Source organism: Narcine bancroftii, chromosome 1 (genome assembly GCF_036971445.1).
Source record: "Narcine bancroftii isolate sNarBan1 chromosome 1, sNarBan1.hap1, whole genome shotgun sequence".
In the NCBI taxonomy this organism is placed as follows: domain Eukaryota; kingdom Metazoa; phylum Chordata; class Chondrichthyes; order Torpediniformes; family Narcinidae; genus Narcine; species Narcine bancroftii.
Genome location: NC_091469.1, coordinates 443,297,107 through 443,314,492, shown reverse-complemented (window position 1 = coordinate 443,314,492; position 17,386 = coordinate 443,297,107). Strand labels below are relative to the sequence as shown.

General features: G+C 40.3%; 1 protein-coding gene and 1 long non-coding RNA gene across 7 annotated transcripts in view; one reads left to right on the top strand and one right to left on the bottom strand.

Moving 5' to 3' along the window:
- The window catches only part of nrp1a (neuropilin 1a), a 221,958-nt gene extending 214,401 nt beyond the window's left edge, over nucleotides 1-7,557 (bottom strand). For 2 of the 4 annotated variants that reach the window (XM_069914440.1, XM_069914441.1), the window contains exons 1-3: nucleotides 7,349-7,551; nucleotides 6,776-7,152; nucleotides 4,571-4,745 (exon numbers count right to left, since the gene is read on the bottom strand). In XM_069914440.1, coding sequence (XP_069770541.1) covers nucleotides 4,571-4,745; nucleotides 6,776-6,848 — 248 coding nt within the window. In that variant the 5' untranslated portion in view covers nucleotides 6,849-7,152; nucleotides 7,349-7,551. Of the gene's footprint in view, nucleotides 1-4,570; nucleotides 4,746-6,775; nucleotides 7,153-7,348 lie in introns of all 4 variants that reach the window. The other 2 variants (XM_069914442.1, XM_069914443.1) reach the window with 2 other exon arrangements.
- Nucleotides 7,558-7,631: 74 nt separating this feature from the next.
- Nucleotides 7,632-16,622, top strand: LOC138751742 (uncharacterized). 3 transcript variants are annotated; one of them, XR_011350144.1, is made up of 4 exons: nucleotides 7,632-7,858; nucleotides 10,853-11,272; nucleotides 13,529-13,599; nucleotides 14,576-16,622. It is a non-coding gene; the product is annotated as an uncharacterized lncRNA (long non-coding RNA). The 3 variants fall into 3 exon arrangements; XR_011350143.1 differs by lacking the exon at nucleotides 10,853-11,272 and having other exon boundaries at nucleotides 7,633-7,858; XR_011350142.1 differs by lacking the exon at nucleotides 7,632-7,858 and having other exon boundaries at nucleotides 8,413-11,272.
- The last annotated feature ends 764 nt before the right edge of the window (nucleotides 16,623-17,386 follow it).

The following is a 17,386-nucleotide window of genomic DNA, read 5'->3' as shown; positions in this document are numbered from 1 at the left end:
CATGGTCGCCAGCTTCTGTAGGGATTCTCACTGGCACAGCTGAATTCTCCTTTTGAAAGTGAGTGTAAACCTTGTTCAGCTCATCAGGGTGGGGGGAAGCATCATAGCTATTTATGATGTAATGGCCTACAAGCCCTGCCATGACCAGTGAAAATCTGATTCTGTTTTTTTAACCACTCAGAATCACTTCTTTGCAGTTAAGATAGCCTTCCATAGGTTGTACCCGGACTTCTTGCAGAGACCAACATCACTGGTCTCAACCACCATCGATCTAGTCCTCACTAGACTATGAATCCTTTGGTTATCCAAGGGTTTTGATTGGGGTACTCCCGGTAGGTATGCAGAGGCATACGTTGATCCGCATAGGTCCTGATGAAGTCAGTGACAGCCGTGGCATATTTTCATGGACTACAATACATGAATTGGCCACTGTAAGTTGTCCCTTGTGTGTAGATGATGGTAGAATCCTGGTGAAACCAAGACCACAAGAGCAGAATTATACCATTCAGCCCTTTGAATTAGCTGTCATTCAAATCACGGCTGATGTACGTTTCCTGCTCAATCCCATATTCCTCTGCTTTTCCTGAATCCCTTGACTCCTCTAGTAATTCTGAGCCTATCATCCTCTGTTTCAAATACGCCCAATGACTTGGCTATCGTGGCAGTGAATTCCACGGATTTACCGCCATCTGGCTGAAAAGGATTCAGTAGATTTTGTTTGCTTGGATGTTCAGAAGACCTTTGACAAAGTGCCATACATAATGCGGCTAAATATGATAGGAGCCCATGGTATTTCAGGAAAAATACTAGCAGGGATAGAATACCGGCAGGTCAAAGAACAGGAATAAGGAGGGCTTCTCCAAAGGTTAACTTGCGGGTCGAGTCCATAGTAAGGAAGGCTAATGCAATGTAAGCATTCATTTCAAGAGGACTAGAATATAAAAGCAAGGATGTAATGCTGGGGCTTTAAAATGTTGGAGAGGGTCCTGAGGAGGTTTATAAGAATGTTTGTGGGGATGAGAAGGTTAATGTATGTGGAGAGTTTGATGGCTTTAGGCCTCTACTCACTGGAGTTGATGGGAACATGGGGAAAACAAAATAGAATAAGTGTAAATGCATGCTCAACATGCAGCACACACAGTGGGCCAAAGGGCCTATTTCCATGCTGTGTTACTTTATGAACAAAGCTTAAGATCCCAGTATTATGACATTGACACAGAGTTTTAAGCAGAATCTCTGAAACAGGTACTCCACTGGCTTCCATATCTATCCATAAAGCAAATTATTAAATATAGAACAAAGTTCCTAGAAACTGAAAAATTACATCTATAAATATACCTTTACACTGCACATCAAAGTCCAAAAATTAATGGAACATCTGAAGCATCACATTTCATTCCATGGTGTATGAATCAAAGCAGATTCAGCAACAATGTCAATGGCTCAAGTTACCCAATGCTTTGTCAAAACTCTATCAGAATTGAAAGACAACAGAAAGTTTAAAAAAAGTTAATTTAAGTACTCGCCATTAGATAATATTTGTGAGGTTTCTTTTACTTTTCTTTAAGTGGTTCCTTTTGCCAAAATGTTGTCAATTCATGGAATAATAATCCGGTCAAGATAATAGATTAATTTAAGTGAATTCAGTACAGTGCCTGCACATCCTAGACTGGAGACAAAGGGGTCAAATAAATGGATAAAACAGCCCAGCAGTGCACTTGTAGTTTCAAAATATCCTAGGTTAATTATTTAAGCCAAGTTGTTTAAGTACATTTTTAGCCTATTTATGGGTTTCAAGATCAATTCACAAAGAAGGAAAACTGAAGGCTGTGCCCTTTATTTTCCTGTCATTCAGCAATTTAGATAGACGATCAGCCACAAGGTAAGAACATCATTTGAAAAAACTCATAAGTGGAGCTCTGTTTCCAGTTAAGCTGAATAAGTTTGGTATATTGATGGCATAAAAGAATGGATGGCACATGGGAAGCAATTTCGCTCATGATCTTTAGTGGTACTGAAAGCAGTTGTTGCATCATCAACATAAAATATTTGATTTAAAAAATCGCTATTGATAAATATCTGGAAGGTGGATATTAGGTATGAAAAGATACAGAGAGTTCAGTGGTTATCATAATTGGGTTGCAAAAACACAAATAATTGCTGCAGGATCTCAGTATATTTAACATGTGGTATGACATCTTTCCATATTTCGTGGTTGGTACAAATGCTCCAAAGGACATTTGCTTTGCATACAAGGTTTGGTGTTAAAACTTGAATTTCTATATTCTCAGTAGAGCAAGGCTGGGAACCCATCTTGTTAATTGTTTTATGGCCCACCAGAAGTGAATCTTCCTGTGGAGCTTTTGTATTAAACTGCCTACTGCCTGACAAAGGAATGCAATGGTGTCAATGTTCTATACCAGTAGAGAGAGCTGAGTCACAGAGATTTATAATACACCTGATAATTGACCAGTCATCTTAGATTATTTCTGGCACTTCAAGGGGCAGAAGGCCCTGGAGTGGTGGGTTGTGGAAGATTTTTCTCATTTGTCTTAATTTCCCAGGAGGCAAAATAAATGCCCTAATGGACTGCACAACTGTAGCTAGATAAGCAACAGGAAGCTTATCAGTGCTCCATATGAGGCTTATCAGCATACTCAAGACTTCCACATCCCATACTGGTGCTAACCTGTACCTTAACTTTTCGCATGTTGCAAAATCTTCCCACCATTTTGAGCCTTATTGATGTTCAATATTTATGCATTTCTGGTTAGGACCATTTTAAAACTCTTAAACATGAATCACGATATCAATGCATCAGCTGATGTTCCAGTTGGTATATTCAGAATAGATTCACCACAGGTATTTTTTCAAATTTTGATAAACTTACCAAATGCAAATTAAATAAAGAACTAACTCCCCATCCCCATGAATTTCAGTTCCTTTTTTTGCTGCCATTTACATGGTAAAGATATTTTCCATAAACAAGCACACAATGAATGTCATTACAGTATGGGTATCGACTCAACTGCTTTCAAATTAAGTGAAACAAAGAAATTTCATGTGGCTTCAACTCTAGCAATCTGCCTATGCTCAAATTAAATACTACACTGGTTTTAATTAGGTAAAAAAACATCAACAGCAGGATATCACTTTAATCTTTATCAGAGCCAGTATTTCTCATTCCTATCAGTTCCTTTGGCTATGAACAGTAATCGAGTAATAATTTTCCAATTTGCCTTGCAACTTTGCAGTATATTTTATGAAAGGTAATACAATTCTTTCTATCAGCAATATAATTTACATAATCAAGTGTATAAAAATCAATCGAAGCAAGTTAAAATTAAGGCTCTTTAGTTAAATTGAAAATTGATATAGACGTGTGGGAAATAATATGAATTAGTCAGATGTCCAGTTTTATCTTGATGTTTGATTCAAATAATTTAGAAAAATTTAGTTTTAGAATAAATATTGCAGTAAATATGTGTCTTTGCAACACAAAATTAACAGCCTTAACTTTGAATTTAATTAAAATTATGAGGTGAAGAAATTTTAGTTAATGAGTCTGTATTTTGAAATACAGTAGGACTTAGCACAAATCACAACCCTCAATGGGAGCAGAAAGGTTTATGGAAATAACAGTGTGGATTATATCAATAAGCAATAAAATACCAAAATAAAGAATGAATAACAAAATGACTACATTCAAAACATCTCATTGAACTATCATTTTGATAGAAAATGACAGTAAAACAAAAAGCACATCTCTATGTTCCTTGCTTTGAAGTGCTTCTCTATAGATTGAAAATAAAAAAAATGCATTAAATAGTATTCAAATGTAAAAGCTAAAGCTGTCAAAATGCTACTTATAACCTGCACCAAGGTACTACATAAAGCAGCACCAGTCACAACTCACGAGATCCTCAGTTGGCACTGCATATTACCTGGTAACTGTACGTGACAAGATTTCATAACTGCTTGAATGCCACTTATTCACAATGCAACACAGTTAAAGGATGCAATGGCATTTTCCTTTTTTTTAATTTTAAGTGTCGGAAAATAGATTCTGAATTTTCACAGATGATCATGTATATTAATGATATGCATTTTTTGCTTATGGCTTTTAACTGTATCTAAATTTCAAAGCGAGAAAAACTATTCACTTGATATAGCATGGGTAATATGCAAAGAGTATGACTATTGATTGTTGCAAGAGGATTTACCAGAATTGTCTCATTACTTGAGTTACAAGCACAATGACACAATATTCATATCTATTTGTCTTGGGAAGCAATCATTTCCCCTCATTGTCCAATTGCTTTTAACCCTTCCTAAAATGATAACATTCTTCACTGGTACTCCAATAGCTGTTATTAACAGAAATTTGAGGTAAATGCGAACGGTAAAAAAAAATAGAGTTGAAGCTAGGTGACCTTAGTATTTGTAAAGTGGACTATTGACCTTTTTACATACAGTCAACTTCTCCAACTTCGCAAGCTCCGGTCAGTATTTTGTTACCACTAGAGGTCAGTGTACATAAATTTGAACCAATCTACAGTATGTGACTTACTTGCAGTCTCTGTCCTCCAGATCAAAGTGGGGATTGAAATTAATCATTATCCTCTGATAAATTTCAGGCGCTTGGATCAACCAGGAGCAACTCTCTCGCGGATAGTAAGAGTTTGGATATCCAGGCGAATTCAAGTACCCGGGACTTTTGATTTGTATAATATCCCCACATCGATCTACAAAAGAAGATCATATTTAACCAAACAAAACCAATGTTGTGCAAATTCTACTTCTATGAAGGACTTGGGCAGAATTTATTGAACATCGCTCCCTTTTTGATGCTAAATAAAACATCTGTTTACATTTCTTTGTTTGTTTATATGTGTACAGAACTTCTTGAGTACAGTTTGTTTGCACGACCATTCTGTGTGGCCATTCTGTCCTGTATGTGCTCTGACCATAAATCTGAACTTTACCTTCACGAATTAGCCTTTTGTTACATGGCCCTTGCGTGCTCGGCTTGTGGAGGTTCAAGCCGCACTGGGAAAGTGGTCTCCCTCGTCAAACGCTGCTCGATGTAAGGTCATCTTTCCTCATTCCCCCAGCCACCCCCCCCCCCCCCCCCAGTTTCAAAAGGAGAGTAGGTCATGCTCACTTATCTTTAAGAGCAGAGGTCATGGCAGGTAAAAGAGACCAATAATTCCCTGCTAAATTAAGTTCAATCACTCGGGCACGAAGCGCAGATTGAACGAGTTTGCCTTGTATTAACCCTTTCCAGGAGCTCTTCCCCTTCGGACCCGTCTCGACCCTTTGGGTGACCTGTGCAGCGCCACTTGCCCCACCTGAAGCCAGAACTTCCTTTCCCTGCATTAATATTCCAGTCTTCTGATTCCTTTTTTTAAATGACCGAGGCCCTGTCTATAAATGTGACCGATTTCTAAAAGGTTCTTACTTTCTCACGCTCGAGTTAGACTTGGCATTAAACTAGTACAAGAGTGAATACTTCGCAATAAACTTATTTTGGGAGGGGGAGGAGTTTCAAATTGCTATTTGGTGATTTATATAATCGCTGTACAGTCTCTTCCCCGCGTCCATTGTTTTAAGACACGACTATTACATCTTCTCACCAGTATAGGCTGTTACCACCCCCTTCCCCTTTGTTTTTAGGACAGGGAGGTGAAGTGACAGGTAAGGCTGGAGATGCCAGTGGCTTTTCATAACATCAGAGCAATGCGGGAGTGCCAGGGAAGGAAGCGGATCTCAAGCGAACCCGGTCAGGAGCTGGGGAGAGAGCGAAATCCAAGGCACCTCCAAATGGTCGAGTTAAGCTTCATCAATAAAATCAGCCTGAGATACAGGGTGTTGACCTCCAGACGGGGTTAATATGTTAGGCGGCAGGACTTTAAAAGTAGAGCCGAGTTGTTTTTATGGACCAGGGCAAGAATGTCTGGGTTACTGCGAAGATAAGACGGAGCGTGTCTTCATCCGCAGTGGACCTTCACATCTATCCTTCTAAGATCAAAAGAGGCATCACATACCGGGGTGGGGGGGGGGATACAGATTTCGCCCTTCCCGTTGTAAAACCAGCTTTGCCCATCATTATGGAGCCCTCCGCCCCCCACTCACTTTTGCCGAGAAGAACGTTTACGCCGTGTTTAAGGAACCACTCGCTGGTGTGTCCCCGCCGTCCGCAGCAACTAGTGGCATAGGGAAAGGCTGGCTGGCTCCGAGACCAGCGCGTCCACACACAGTACGGGGAGACAGGGTCTAGCTCGCTTGGCGTGGACCCGAATCCCCGCCAGAGTGATACCCTGGGTCTTCCCAAAACAGACAGATACTGGGGTGAAATGCAACTCCGTCGCCCTTGAGGCTGGAGCGCGAAGGGGTGCGTTCGCCCCGCGCTGGTGGTTTGATCTGTGAACAAATTAAACGTTTCTTAGGGGCCCCCGATTCACTTTTTTGTTTCACCCATTCTTAGTGAGTTGTAGCGAGACTTCAGAACGAACTCCAGCCCTGATTATCCTCGACCAACGAATGGCCAACTTCATTAATGCTCCCCCGCTTCACGCCCAGTGTGAGTGTGTTCCTGGGTTTGTCCGTTTTTCGCTGTCCTCAAAGACTCATCTCAGACCATGTCGCAAGGTCTCTATCTCCTCTGACCTCGGCGATGGGCCGGATCATGGCTCGGGTCTCACTGAAGTCCCAGGGAGGGAGTCACACCTGCTGACATCGCACTGAGCAGAAAGAATACACGGGCGTTACTCACCATTCCTGTGTGCCTTGGACAGCCCGATGAACGCGGCCAGCAAATGCAGGAGAACGACCCGGTGCTTCCTCATGTCACCCGGAGGTTCTACAAAAACTGCGTGCAGGGAGAGGAGGGATAGGAAAAGGACAGGAGGGTGTCCTGCGCTGAGCGGAATTGGTTACTTTGGGAGATCTGAGTGACTTGCTTCCTAATCATTTAGCTCCGATTTCCTCTCGCTGCTTACGGACAACACGGTTCCTGTTCCAATGTCTGGCGTTGCCATTTCCTAAAATCCCGAGCCAATAACAGCTTCGCACAGACTCCACAGAGAAAGGGAGAGGGAAACTCCTCACGGACAACAGGCGATCACAAAGCCGCAGACACACCACGAGCCTCTGCCGGGGGGAAAGAAAAGATAAGACAGTTAAGAGATCTCCATTAAATTATAGAAGAGAGATGAGCCAAATGTGCAAGTTAAACCACTGCCCCTCAAGACCGGGACAGCAAAGCCACATTTTGTTCACGCTCGTATTAAAAAAAAGTATAAATAATGCAACACTGGATAAAGATAAAGCGTAACATTTCAATAACCTCAGCAAGGTTGGTTGCATTCGGGTCTCTATGATATTCGGCGCTCCTTCACTCTCCACATCCACTCTCAGAAATGGATATGAATTGACTCTGGATGGCTGAGGTTCACTATTAAGTGTATTCTCACAGGGGAAGGAAGGTTGGCGTAACTCTTTCAGTATGATGGAGCATGGTTGGAAATGTACATAGGATGTGTGTGTGTGTGTGTGTGTGTGAGAGAGAGAGAGAGGGAGGGAGAGGGGTGGGGAATCGCTCCAAATGATGACGGCGCAAATCACTCAAAGAGCTCCTGCGTCTTTCGCCAACAGACCCAGCTGAGAAAATAGTGAAGGTTTAGTTCCCGCAGCAGCATTTGTGTTGAAGACTATTCGGCCGTCCAGCGCACTGAATCTGGGAGATCCACCCAGGGACCGGCAGTCCAGCAAGCTCTCAGAGTTCAGAGATTGAACACGGGCAGGGTGCCCCTGACACAGCCAGACTCGGGCGTCCAGCGCCGGTGCACCGGTCCCGGTAACTACACTCTGAAGGAGAAAGCAGTCGGGAAGGTTACACCCTTCCCGCCTTTGTTTTAATTTTCTGGCGTGCGGAGGCATTTTTGAAAGCTTCACTTGTACTTTTCCGTTTCAAGGCATGAGAATGTATTTCTTACCCCCAAAAATGACGAATTGGTGTCTTTCCACACACACTTACTTCATGTTCAGACACACGGTTGGCATTTTTACCCGCAAGTGCTGTGAACATTTGACACCTTATTACTGAATAGAATTAGCACACACCCTCAGTAAAGAAAATGGGTACAATTCAACCCCACCGTGTTACTCAACACATGTTGCACAAGCAGCCATACATTGTAGCTCCGCGTCCTTTATCCCTTCAAGTATTACTGTGCACGCTAACGGACGGAGGACAGCACTGTGTGGGGATACTTCTCAAAGATCCGCGCACATGGAGTTTAGTTTTCGAATTCTATGACCGTTCTCGCACACTCAGGCAAGTTCGGGGTTGGGGGGGACTCGAAGGGGAAAGCGAAAGCAAAGCGTGGGAGTTGGGCTGAGAATGAACATCCACCCCCATCCACTCGCTTCAAGGCACGGTTGTCGCACCCTCACTCACTAAGTTTTTTTTAAAAGCAACGATAAATGGTGCAGTAAACTGAGGACAAACTGTTTTATTTGCCCCTTAAATGAACTCTTTGCTTTATTTAACGACTTTTGCCCCGCATGCTCTTGTTTATTTCTGTGAGCAGACCAGCTGAAACCCCGCAAAGGGGCAGCGCGGCGGGTCCTGGAGTCTGTGGGTCGGGCACGGCCACAGACAGTACCGGCTCCCCTCAACGAGGCACTCGTTAGCAGGCTGGGACCAACAGTGGCCCCGATCTGTACTGTCCAGCCGTGCCCAGGCTCATGTGACAGGGAAGAGGCACGAAGATCGACAGCGCCTGTCAACCACTGCAGAACTGACATCAGACTCAGCACGGGAGCTTTCCAATCTTTCGGCTTCTCTCAGTTTCGATGGCATTCCTCTTTCCTTCCCAACGCTTTTCTCCGTGCTCCATTTGTGTTAAAGATGATCCTTCATTTCCCGAAATGTTGTGCACACTGTAAGATTATGAAGGCCCCTGTGGTTGGTGCTTTCCCATCGTTCATTCACATTCATGTACGTTAAAGTACGGAACTAATCTCCGTTTATCGCTTGTGGAAGTTTGACATGCTTTCCGACAGACACAGGGGAGAACCCAAACCATTTCATTGCAGACCTTTCCAACCAGCAAGAATGCACCATAACGCGTAAAATGGCAGGAAGGCATTTGAAGGCCGTTTTGGGATTGAGATATTAGAGTGTTCTCTCAGTCCAGATTATTTAAAATAGTTTTGAATTAAATATCCCCCAGTCACTACATGCACAAATGAGTGAATGAACAATACTTCTTGGAGAGATACTGCTCTAGCACACAGGCTACCACATTTACTCCCTGTCTGGAAAATGAATTTATTGGTGTCATTCACCAGGCAGTGGGGATTAGTAAATTGGCTCAGTGCCCCTGCGTTTGGTAGGAAAATATCAACCAGCATCTCCTTTTCCTATCACTAAATATTGACCTTTACAGAAAAAAAAATGCGTGAACCTTTCTTCAGATATCCACCGAACAGCTTTACTTTTTACCTTGCATTCAGTTGAGGTGACTGGGCTTAATGAAAATGCACTTCAAAGTTAACACTTTAGTGACTCAAATTGCAAAGTAAATTGCTGTAAAATAATGTGGCAAGACCGACATTTATTGCCCATTGGAAGTAAAAGTAGAAAATATAGAAATATTTCTGACAGCATTTGCAGAGGGAGAAAAATCCCAATTTTTTTTATATTGACCTGAAATGTTAAATCACTTTCTCTCTCCATGTATGGCACCAAGTTGCTGAATAATGCCAGCATTTTCCAATTTTAAGTCAAGTCGCTAGCATCACCAGCATTTTGCCAGTCCCTGGTTATCCTTGGGATAATGGCCTTTCTCTTAAACTGCTGCACTATTTATGGTGGCAGTTTTCCTGTAATGCTACTGGATAGGGAAATAACGCCTTTGAATGTGCCTAAGCCAATCACGGCCAATGTTTTTTTTTCCCTCTCATCCCTATTCTCCTGCCTTCTTCTCATAACCTTTGACACACATATTAATGGAGAATCTCTCAACCTCCACTCTAGATATACCCAGTGACTTGGCCTTCACAGTCATTGTGGCAATGAATTTCACAGATTCACCGCCCTCTGGCTGAAGAAATTTCTCTCTGTAGAGAGAACATAGCCAGCAGGTACATGGAAGACAAACAAAAATAAACCATAACTAAGGTTACTGATGGCCTAGACTGCTTTGTCCTCTATTGTGTTAAGTGTCTGAGTGTTGTTGGAACTGAACCCATTCAAGCAATCAGATAGAATTCCAATGCAGGTGGTAAAGAGTTGCAAGTTATGGGATGTTATGTTATTAATGTAAGTATGGTGTTCGGGTGCAAGCAAATTCTTACCTGGTGCAGCCTCATGGGTCTATAAGATGTATGAACAATAGTGTAAAGTAAATTACCAGAACCCACCATGACACAGAAAAAATGATAAGACGTATAAATACATATACAGTCACAGTTTAATAAAATGTTATGTATCAATAGTGCAGACAGATCTTTTACCAGGGGGGTAGTTTATATTAGGGTTAGGTGTAATAAATATTAGGTGTAATAAATATTGGGAGAATTTGGTAAAATTAGGGTAGGTTACATACATACACACATTTTAAAACAGATCTTATTTGAAATACTGAAGAATTCATATTCAGTGGACTTTACAGAAACTATGGAGAATGCTATGCACATTTCACAAGTAGGTACTAATTGAAATGATGTCATAAAATGAATAGACTATTGTTTGGACTGGAGACACTTTGGCTGATTACAAGGCTTCTGACCTTTCTACAAAGTGCTCACAGAAAGGTTACTCCTGTGTTTTGTTTACCTAAAGGCAACAGCTTGACCAAGAAGGATAACTCCTGCGGTTTGCTGCAGAAGGTGGGGATTTTTGAAAGTGAGAGAGTCACATGGACTCAGTTGGAGAGAGAGAGAGGGGTGAAACAAGCTCTCTCAGCCAGTGTGTGTGAGACACTGAAAGACGGCTAAAACAAGCAGACGAAGCTTGTTGAAAACAGAAAGCTCCAGAGCAGTGGATGGCTGGAAGTGCTATCTGTCTGATGTTTCTCTTGGAATAAGTGAAACAGAAAGGAATTCTGTCGTAACCTGAAAGAAAGAGGTTACCATCTGGAAAACCCTGATGGGGGAAGTTTCACCAGCAAGACATTGAGGTGACTAATGGTGGTACATCAGTTGTGGAAATCCTGAAACAACAAATCTCTCTCTGGAAATCCTACAAGAACCTTACTGAGCGGTAAACATTTACCTTTCAAGCACCAAAGCCTGGTGAACTTTATACATGTTAAATTTTGTGCACAGTATAAGAATGTCCTGCAACCAGTGAACTTGGAAGAAGGAGAAGTGAGATTGAACTGTGAACCAAATCACTTTTCTTAAATTTACACACATATCATACACATGCACTTAGAATTAGAAGGGGGTTAATTTGGGTTAGTTAAGTAAATAGAGATAAGTTAGTTTGATTCTGTTTTCATGTTTAAAGGTAAATAAAAACCATTTTTGTTTAAGTAACTTCTTGTCTTGGTGAATGTCTATTGCTGCTGGGTTTTGGGGTCCTTTGGGCTCATAACATAGGGTAGATCAGAGATGTTAAATAACCTGGTAATATTTGGAAAAAAAATGTTCTTGAACATTGTTGAACACATTGGACTTTGTTTCTGTGCCTTCTGACTGAAGACAACAACAAGAAAAGATTGTGACCAGGGTGATGAAGGCCATTTATGATGTTGGTTGCCTTTCTGAGGTGACACATCACATAGATATCTTTAATGGACATAATATAGGAAGAGACAAGGGGCATTAATGTTGAAAGGAGGGCAGGTCAGAAAATACTCACCAACTGGCAAATCACTTTTTAATCTGTAAATATGTGTTTCTACTTCATAGCTAAGCAATGCCTTATGTTAGTGTTGAAAGCTGGCCACATGTTTGTAACCATGTGGAAATCATTAATATGAAAAAATACATGCAACAATGTTCTCAATATAGTTGAAATGTCCAGAAAAATGCCATCTGCTTACCATGTGAAAATCAACACTACTTTATTTAGAAATATTGTGGTTTTTTTCTCTGGTTAATGATAATTAAATATGTTCGTGAGTAGGTTGGCATCATGAGTAAAAGTGTTGCTACATGACCTTCATATTCAGACTTTTGTACAAACTTCAATTATTGAGAATGGTCATAGCGACCAATGAAAGGAACTTTCTGCCCTTGCCCAGAGGAAGATATTAGTGGAAAGAGTTGCCATGATAGTGTGAGATGATGGGTGAACTTAAGTTGTTTTTCTTGACAATTTAAATGGAAGAGTCCAATTAAATGTCTTCCAATTACTTAGCATTGAATGGGCAACCATAAGACTAGGAATTACCCATATATTTTTGAATTATTTAATTGAGCTGACTGCACTGCAGGAATTCTACCTTTATTTTCACAGTGTAATAAAAATTATTATTAATTAATTAAAATAATAATATCAGCTTGTTCTATAATGGTTGAAATTAGCCTTGATTTTTCTGATATTTAGGAAGGTCACTTAATTGGTGATTCAAAATGTCTATTGAGCACTCTTGCCAAATCTTACCTTTCAAGGTAAATCCAATTAAATATTTCTTTCATCCTCTATCAGGTATTCTGAATACAGTAAAAGCACTGGTATCCGGAAGTCAACTAACCTTCAGCCTCAAAAACCAGCAAAAAAAAGTCTGGAAAACAAATTTAAAAATTAAAATATATAAGAATAAATTAACAGGTAAAATATGTGAGTTTAAATTGGAAAAGTAAATGTTCTCTGAAGTAACACAAATATTTGCTGAAAATGGAAGCAGATATTCAGCTAGCAGAGTGCTTTAGTCATGCTTAGTTTGTAGCAGCTGTTTGAATAAAGTTGTGTGAAACAGTAATGGCATCTCCCAGGATGAAGAACTGGTTGATGCCGCTCGCCATTGGGGTGACTCTCTTAATGTGTCTCTTTATTCCTGCTTAGTAAGAATCACTCCAGTCGGAGGCTTTATCTGTAAACTTGGGGAAGGAAGTGTTAATTAATGCCATTGTTGGTTTTTCGGGCAGCTCCGTGGAGGGGAGGAACCCACAGATGCAATGATGGTTAAATATTTTCAAAGAAAGTGACTGAAAATAAAGTAATACTCTTTAAGTTTTATAAATTCATGCAAATGAAGTAATCTTGGTAAGTATTTTTGTCCTTTGTGTTTTGAACTGTTTATTCTCAATGCAGGTGTATTTGTTAGACATAGAAAGAGTCAAGCAACCTGAAAACACACTTACCCAGCATTTACCAATCTCCATAGTTGCTGGATACCAGGGGTTTATTTCTGTATTCAGCTTTTTGAGTAGTAAAGCTTACTATTTGATATAATTTATGATGTAAATATGTAATTGGCATGTGCCCATGACTTAACATTACTAAAGTAGCTAGCATTAAAAAATGAAGACATTATTTATATTATGTTCTAATATTGTGCACCACCAGGTTCAGGAACAACTGCTTCCCCTCCACCATCAGATTCCTCAACAACAAACTCAATCAAGGACTCATTTAAGGTCACTTACTTTTGAACTTCATGAGTTCTTTTCTCTCTCTATTGCACAGTCAGATTGTTTACATTTTTTTTACATCATATGTACGTTAAGTACAGTTTTTTTTTGCACAGCCAGTAAGTGGTAAATCTGCCTCGCAATGTGATGCCATGTATGTACTCTGTGACAATAAATTTGAAATCTGAAATAAATCCAAAACCTGAAATCTAATTCAAGTCATCAAATTTCTATAATCTAAGATGGTTTGGCAAGACATGGCTCATATTTGAAATTCTGTGGACATTGATAAAGATTTAAGAAAATGCTATTGGCAGGTTAAAAGATGTGCGATGTTGATATAATCATAGAAATGCTAAAGTGATATAAAATCAAAGTCTTAGAATCAGACAGCAAAGAAAGAGGCTCTCTGGTCCACACCAACATTCAAGAACCCACTTCCACTTGACCAATTTTATTCCCATCAATTTAAGATGCATTCAAAGTGTGTTTATGTTCCTTGTGATAAATATGTTAAAAAGGATTTCCTGTCTCTGGCTCCTATTACTCTCTCAGTGCTATTCAAGTAAGATGAGGTTAAAATAATCGCCTTCATTTAGAATGCTGAGTATATGATCCATCTCAGCTTTTACTCAACTCCTCTCCTATCTCTGAAACTCTTTCTGCCAATTTGATTTATTGCATGTGATTCCAAGAGTTGCTGGCAGCATTGGATATAGCAAAAGTTACAGGACTAGGCAACCACTTGGTTGTAGAACTGAAGACTTGAAACTGGCAGAGTTGTTCTCCATGGTGTTTCAGTACAATTACAACACTGACACCTTCCAGCTATGTCCTATCCACCTAATTACTGCACCATCAGTCTACTCTCATGCACTGGCAAAGTGATGCCGCAGTTGTTGACAGTGCCATCAAGCAGCACTTACTCTTCAATAACCTGCACAGTAATGCTCAGATTATTTTTTCTTTTTTATTTTGCCAGGATTACTTGACGATAGCTGAACATTGGAGATGAGATAGCTGAACATTGGTGATGACCTTTGACATTAAGCCAGCAGTTGACAATGGTGAGCAATCAAGGAACAATAGCAGATGGTTGTGGATGTCAGGGATGAATATTCCCAAACCAAAACATCTCTACAGGAGTTCCTCTATGTGGTGTTCTGAGCCCTACATTTGCTTGATCTGTGATCATCATAAACTCAAAAGGGGGAATATTGGCTAATGGTCAAACAATGGTTAATTCCCTTCAGAAAACAAAGCAACATTTTTTAACAAGATTTAATTAACTTTCAAGCATAGATTGATAAATGACAAGTAATGTTTGCACAGCACAAACACAAGATAATGATAGAACCTAAGCACATCCCTTTCTCATTTTTTTCATTCAATGCCATTTCCATTGTTTAAAATACAGTTGCTGATGGTATTGTTCAAATAAGACATGATTGAAACATTTACAATCTTTCACAGCCAGAAGTGCCTAACAGATGATCCATCTCAGCTTCCATGTGATGTTTCTATTATCTCGGAAACCAATTTAATTCCACCCATGTGATATCAAGACAGGGCTGAGAGCATTAAATAGAGTAATGGCTGTGAGGCTAGACAACTGTCTGGTTATAGAACTGAAGACATCCACTCTAAATCAAGCCATGTCTCTTATCCCACCAACAAATGCCCCACCTTTGACATCACAGAGATGATCGAAATTCAGGAAGATCATCCATTTAGAAACTGAGGTTACAAGAACAAGTCAGAGGTGGATATCCTGTGGCAAGTGACTCATCTTCTGATACTGGATAGTTTCTTGGATGAGGGCAGTTCTAATAATGCTCAAGAAACGTCACACAATGCAGAACAAATCAGCAACTTGATTCTCTTTCATGAGAATTGTATCTCTTCATTACATGTTATCCAAATAGTGAACAGCACTTACTTGCCCACACTACTGTGACAGCACCTCACTTACCGGCAAAAACGCTAAGGAAACAAGTCAAGAACTGTACGTGTTCTCCTCCAAAATTGTTCCTTCATTATTGCTGGGACTAAATCCTTGCATTCCAGATCTGGCAACACAACAGAAGCACCGCTATGGTTCAAAACAACAGCTCCTCACATCTTAAAAAGCAACTATGAATGTTTAATAAATACTGCCCTTGCCATCAGTATCTATATCATATGAAGTAACTAAAATAGACTTATGGAGAATGACAGCCATTCTACTTTGATGTTGTAGAGTCATGAAGCAGCAAGCCTCAAACTCTTTGACCTAAATTCCACTAAATCTAATAAGATGATTCTATGGTTCTCTACTACTTCACTAGACACTGTTAACGTTATGAATAATTGCATATACAAAGTAAATTAAAAGCAATAACTGACACCGACTTGCTCGCATGTTCATCATTTGCTAATCCAGCAGAGACCAGATGTTCTAAGAAGCAGTATATGTGGACTACAGAGATGTTCCAACCTCTTTAGATTGAAGATGTTAAATGTCATAGACAATTTTTCTCAAGAAGACATTTTTTTAGCCATGTTAAAATGCACTTTTTTGGAAACATTATCTATTTCTTCCAATACCTCCTTTCATGACCCTGTCAATGTTATGTATTTCATAAATAATATTATCATTAATAAATGTTAAAATACTGGTCTCCCAGTGTCCATAGGAGGTAAAAATATATAACCAACATAAGAGAAAAAGTTCCCTTCCCTTCCCTTTCTCCTGTCAGCTCTCAACCTCCTTCCCTCTCTATTCACCCAGCCATCCTTCCTCCCCTTGCTGCAGTGCCCTCCCTGCCATTGTGACCATGCCCTCCCCCACCCTTTTGTTCGGACACCTGCTGACATTTTTCCATACCTTGATGAAGGACTCAATCCTGAAACAAAGGTTATGTATTCTTATCTTTGCTATATAAAGGACATTGTTTGACCTGCTGAGTTTCTAAAGCATTGCGTTTTTTTACTTGGACCACAGTGTCAGCAGACTTTCAGTGTTTTACTTATGACCAAAATGCAGCCAGGTACCTTAATAGAAAGGCTGGGGGAAGAGGGAAGAAGGGCAGGGGGAAGAGGGAAGAAGGGCAGGGGGAAGAGCACAGGTTGGCAGACAAAACGACTGGACAATTTTTTAAAAAAGGTTTGCTTCCTGAAAAAAATTTGGGGATGGGATTATGATAGACAACTTCAAGCCGAACACAAAGATAATTTCAGATTTGCTGTATCACTTAGGAAGTTGGAGAAACATTAAATTAACTTTATTAAATTTTTAGCATATTCAGTCACATAATGATACCGACACATTGTATTCATTCATTGGACCTATAAATGCTTTGCTGCAGATTTACTTTTGTACTCAGCATCTGACACCTCTCGTGTCAGTGAGAAAAAATAGTCGGCCAGCGTGTTCGTCACTGACTGCACCAAGATCAGCAGGAAAGAAGTCCAAGTGAGAATGAAGACAATGAGTTTTCAATGACATGATGCATTTTGTCTGCTTGAAGTAGAATTAAAATATGACAGGAAATCACATGCTTCACTTTGGAAGTTTGATTAAATTTGAAGTTTAGAGCTAAGTGGTGAATGGTGCACCAACAACACCTTGCACTCAATGCCACCAAAACTAAGGAGCTGATTGCTGACTTCAGGAATGGAAAGCCGGAGATATGCAATCCAGTGATCATTGGGGGGAATCAGAGGTGGAGAGAGTGAGCAAATTTAAGTTCTTGGGAGTCGCCATCTTGGAGGATCTTTTTTGGAGCCGACACACCAATAACATTGTGAAGAA